The sequence below is a fragment of the Vombatus ursinus genome, unplaced genomic scaffold, assembly GCF_900497805.2.
Source record: "Vombatus ursinus unplaced genomic scaffold, bare-nosed wombat genome assembly UNPS02012319.1, whole genome shotgun sequence".
Lineage (NCBI taxonomy): Eukaryota > Metazoa > Chordata > Mammalia > Diprotodontia > Vombatidae > Vombatus > Vombatus ursinus.
In genome coordinates, this window is record NW_020952097.1 from 1,687,467 (window position 1) to 1,692,048 (window position 4,582).

A 4,582-nucleotide genomic window follows, 5' to 3' on the forward strand; every position below is an offset into this window, starting at 1 on the left:
CCTCTTCTTCTTCCGTCCTACTTCTCCCCCTCTCCCCACGCTGATATCTGATCTAAAAAGTGAAAAGGGAGCTTAAAGGGTGTGGGAAGGATAAAACTGTCTCCATAGATCTGCCAATCTTGGTACCAGAAAGCAGCAGATATGACAGAAAAATGGAGAAAGCAGACTAGTGTTTCCTTAGAGACAATGGCCAAGAGGCAAACCCACCATAAAAAGCATAGCCTCGGATGTCTATGTCAAAAGGACAAAAATGTGTGATGAGTAGTTTTAATTTCATAGGTATCCTGCCAGAAGCAGCATGATGTATAATAGTCAATAAAGATTTATTAAATACCTACTATGTACCAGGTGTTGTGCCAAGTACTGGGGATACAAATAAGAAAAAAAAGACAGTTCCTTCCCTCAGGAATCTTCCAATCTAATAGGGGAAGATAATATACAAAAGGAAGCTGAGAAGAGGGGTAGGAGGTGGGGGCCACCAAGAGGACCTAGCATGATGTTAAAACCAAAAACAGCTGATGGAAAAGGAAGAGTTAACTGGAAAGTCCTCAACCCTCTAGAAAGGAAGACTTTGGGAGGAATTTGTTGCTCCCCCACTCCAGCCCTCCGATCAGAGGGGAGAGGCAGCTGAACTGAGGGCTGAGAAGGCATGGAGTCTGGAGCCTTAGGGATAGGAAGACCACATCTGACACATGCTGGCTGTGGGACCCTGGGAAAATTATTTAACTCAGTGCCCTTGGCAACTCACAAAGATGACAAATTTCAGATGTTGGGAATCTCCTACACTGATGAACTTCCGAGTCTGGACTATGGAAATAAAAAGTGGGGAATGGTATCAGGTAGCTGCAGTGGGATAAAATTAAATGAATGGACTGGGCTAGGGCTCTGGAGGGGTATGTTTGATTCCAAATAAAATCCAACATTTAATAAGCACCTACTATGTGCAAGGCAAGGTGCTAAAGATACAGAAGGAAGAAATAGTCCTTGCCCACAAAAAGCTTATGTTCCACTAGTAGGGGACATATACACAGGTAAGGAAATAGAAACTTTATGCAAAGAAATAGCCTGGAGAAGAGGGTAGAGAACTGGCTTGAGAGTAAGAAAGACATAGATTAAAGTCCTATTTCTGACATACCAGCTGTGTGTGACTTAAATTCTCAGTGCTCCAGACAACTGCTATCTTTTGACTTATCAGTCTATAGCAATGGAAGAGAATATGCACAAAGAGAGTTCCCTACCCTGAAGAAACCAGACATTCAGGCCAAGAACTAATGACTGGAACTGGATGGGTTAGGGTACAGTTAGACAAACTGTAGAACTAGCAACACAAGCCATTGAAAAGGACCAAACCAACAGCAGTGAGTGGTGATATTGACTGAAAATTACTAGAGGCATAACTTGATGAAAAATAATCTTCCACAGACACTCTATAAAACCATGGAGGATCAGATTCCAGGGCAAACCTTTGATGGAGCCTTACCCAGGGCTATATAGTAAGTTATTGGGGCTCTGTAGGTCTTCAGGGGAGGGTTGCTCATTGTTGGATATTATTGTTTTCTATGGGCTTTGAGATGTGTTTTCCCATTGATTGACCCGTAAATAAACTTATCTATCCTTTGAGCCTTCAAAATAAAGTATAAAATTGGGAAAGTGGGGAACTCCTTGAGACTTCATCCAGGGTCACAACCTCAGAGTCGTCCTTCACTCTTCCTTCTTCCTTGATCTCCATATTCATTCAGTTATCATGTCTTGTCAGTTCAATGCCCACAACATTTCTCATATTCATGCTCTTTTCTCTGATGGCAAAGCTATGTATCACACTGGAGAAAGAGCCAAGATGTCAGGGTGAGAGTAAGAAAGAAATCTGGGTTCCACAACATCATAACTCCCCATTCCCTAGACAAAAGAGAAATGTCTTAAAAAATGCAAAAGAAACAAAACCCACCAAAATAAAAGACAAACAAGGCAAAGAAGAATATCAATAAAATGAAAAAGCATCAAAGTGAATCAGTTATCAGTATGGAAAATGAAGACCACAGAAGCTATCTAGAGAGATGTCTTCAAATGGATAGATGATAGAAATTAAGTAAAAATTGACAATGCTAAGAAATACCAAAAATCAAGTAAGAGCTGAAAAAAATTTAAAATTGCCAAAGTAAATTAAGTAAAAATTAAGAAATGCAAAAAATAATCAGGATAGACTACAAAAATGCACACATTCAGTTCGTGGCATATTTGTCACAATTGAAACTAGAATTGCACATGTAGCCACAAAGGAATTTTCCTTTACTCCTCTTTTTGAAGGATCCCAGGTCCCAGGTCCCAGGTCCCAGAGATTAGGAAGGGTACCTAGGGAGCAGATTCTTAGACCCTTTCTCTGTAAAGTGGTGGTTCTTCTAATTTCTTCTGCAGCAGACAACTATGGAAAGACAGTAACTTTGATTTAGGTCTGATGTCTTTCTGGGCAGGGTCAAGATACTAGTGATATGTGACAAGAGGGAGAAACAGCAACTCAGGAGCAGGTGGGACCAACTGGAAATAAAAAGAGAAGATCCATCATCACAAACAGTTGTTGCCCAGAGCCTGAGAGAGTCACCTAGAAGCTTAACTCTCCCACCTCCCTTTGAGAGACAATGTGAAAATACTCCCCTTTACCCCGAGGAGGAAATTTCCCTAGCATAAAGAAGCAGAAGGGGGATAGGTATAGGAAAGAAAGAATGAATGAATGAAAGAAAGAAAGAAAAGAAAAGAAAAAAAGGAAGGAAGGATGAAAAGGAAGAAAGAAAGAAAAAGAAAGAAAGAGAGAGAGAGAAAGAAAGAAAGAAAGAAAGAAAGAAAGAAAGAAAGAAAGAAAGAAAGAAAGAAAGAAGGAATGGGTAGGGAGGGAGGGTAGGAAGGAAGGGAAGGGAAGAAAGAGAAAGAAAAAAGAAAGAAGGAAGGAAGGAAGGAGGGATTTATTAAGTGCTTTCTATGTCCCAGGCACTGTGATAAGTGTTGGAGATACAATTACAGGCAAGCAAGATGATTCCTGCTGTCGAGGAGTTTACATTCTCCTACAGGAAGATAGCATGTAATTCCACTAGAGTTGGAAAGCGGAGCCAGGGGCCCCTGGGGAAGAGTCTGAGTTCCAGAGGGTAGAAAAGGAGGTTCAGAATGCATACAAGGTTTGTGCTTCACTGGGAATGATGTCTAATCTTGCCTATTGTTGAAGATAAGGTGGCAGCTCACCTATTGATCCCAGCCCCCTGGGAGTTGGGAGCCTGAGTTCCAGTGGGAGGAGGCGATGTGCTCCAGAAGGCTGGCAGAAGAGTTTAGAGTTGACTGGATGGAATATGATAGGACTGTCCATCTCAATGGGGAGTAGGATAGTTTGTCTGTTTCATGTTTACCTTTTTAACTCTGTCCCAAAGCCCATTAGTGTGGGATTCTCTCCTTATTGGTGGAGATCAATGCCCTGAGCCTTCGTGAGGGGCAGATGGGTAGAGAGAAGTCTTTAGTTTTGGGGGACCCTCTTCATGTTTGGGAATATCTTTAAAACTCCTTGAGTTTTATGATCATTTGTGGTGCTTTTGGCTTTTAGCTTCGAGAGAAAAGAGTCCTTCAGACTGCTGAAGGAAAAGACCCTGGAAGATTTTGGAAGAAGTCAGCACAAGAGGAATTGGGCAGTCTCCATCATGTCCATATCCTCAGCTTGCTACATTAGAGACTTCAGGGAGCTTCCCCTTGGGTGAGATCTAGGACTCTCTCTTGGTTGAGCTGAGTTACCTCGCTCCCAATAGGAGAGCTCCTTCACTCTCTATTGCCTGACATATATTCTCCTACTTATATTTTCTCTGATTTCTGTTTTGCTACTGATCTGGATAAATAGATTTCTTAGTTAATTGCTATATGTGTGTTCATTGTGGAACTGGTATTTGGTGAGAAGGGAGTCAAGCCTTTGGATATAAACCTTGGGATTTTCCTTCCCCCAATAAAAAAATAGTGATCAGAAGTTAATTTGAACCTGAAATTTTCATTAATACTGAAGGGAGCAGAGGGATTTAATTCTAGCCCAATAACTCCTATACCTGAGGAGAGCAGAGTAGTCATGCTTCTGATAGCCCTAACCTCTTGCTTCCTTTCTTGGCAGCAATTAAATCCTCCCTTGGAGAAGAGTAGGGGGAAGATGAAGCTAGATATGTCTATCCTATCTCCTCCCTTCAAATATGTACAAACAAAGTATTTACACATCACAACACCCCCATGCTACATATGGGAGGGGAAGCCCTTGAAACATCTTAATTTCATATATATTAAATCTTGAGTGATCCACATGTGTCCAAAACACTGGATACAGAGAGATGAGAAATTGAGAGAGCAAACTATTCCAGGAATTGAAAACAGGGACAAGAAGATTTGTAGCAATCTCTATTATTCTCAGTATTTGTAATCCTAGGCTATAGACTCAGAAAGCCATAGTACAGACAAGGAAAAAGCGCAAGGACAAAAGAGATTGGATGTCACTATGAAGAATAGCTCTGTCTTTGGGTATCGTCGTCTGAAAGCCACAGAGCATATTGCAATGTATTGAAGGGTTTGGAGT

At 41.3% G+C, this 4,582-nt stretch overlaps 1 protein-coding gene across 3 annotated transcripts in view; it reads left to right on the forward strand.

The window, feature by feature from the left end:
* PARP10 (poly(ADP-ribose) polymerase family member 10) overlaps positions 1-3,881 on the forward strand; it is a 13,919-nt gene extending 10,038 nt beyond the window's left edge. Inside the window, exons 10-12 of one of the 3 annotated variants that reach the window (XR_003568710.1) lie at positions 1,423-1,493; positions 2,980-3,164; positions 3,581-3,881. Coding sequence is in view for 1 of the 3 variants with exons in the window: in XM_027857732.1 (XP_027713533.1) it covers positions 3,581-3,612 (32 nt within the window). In the remaining 2 variants the exon portion in view is untranslated. The remainder of the gene's footprint in view (positions 1-1,422; positions 1,494-2,979; positions 3,165-3,580) is intronic. The other 2 variants (XR_003568709.1, XM_027857732.1) reach the window with 2 other exon arrangements.
* The last annotated feature ends 701 nt before the right edge of the window (positions 3,882-4,582 follow it).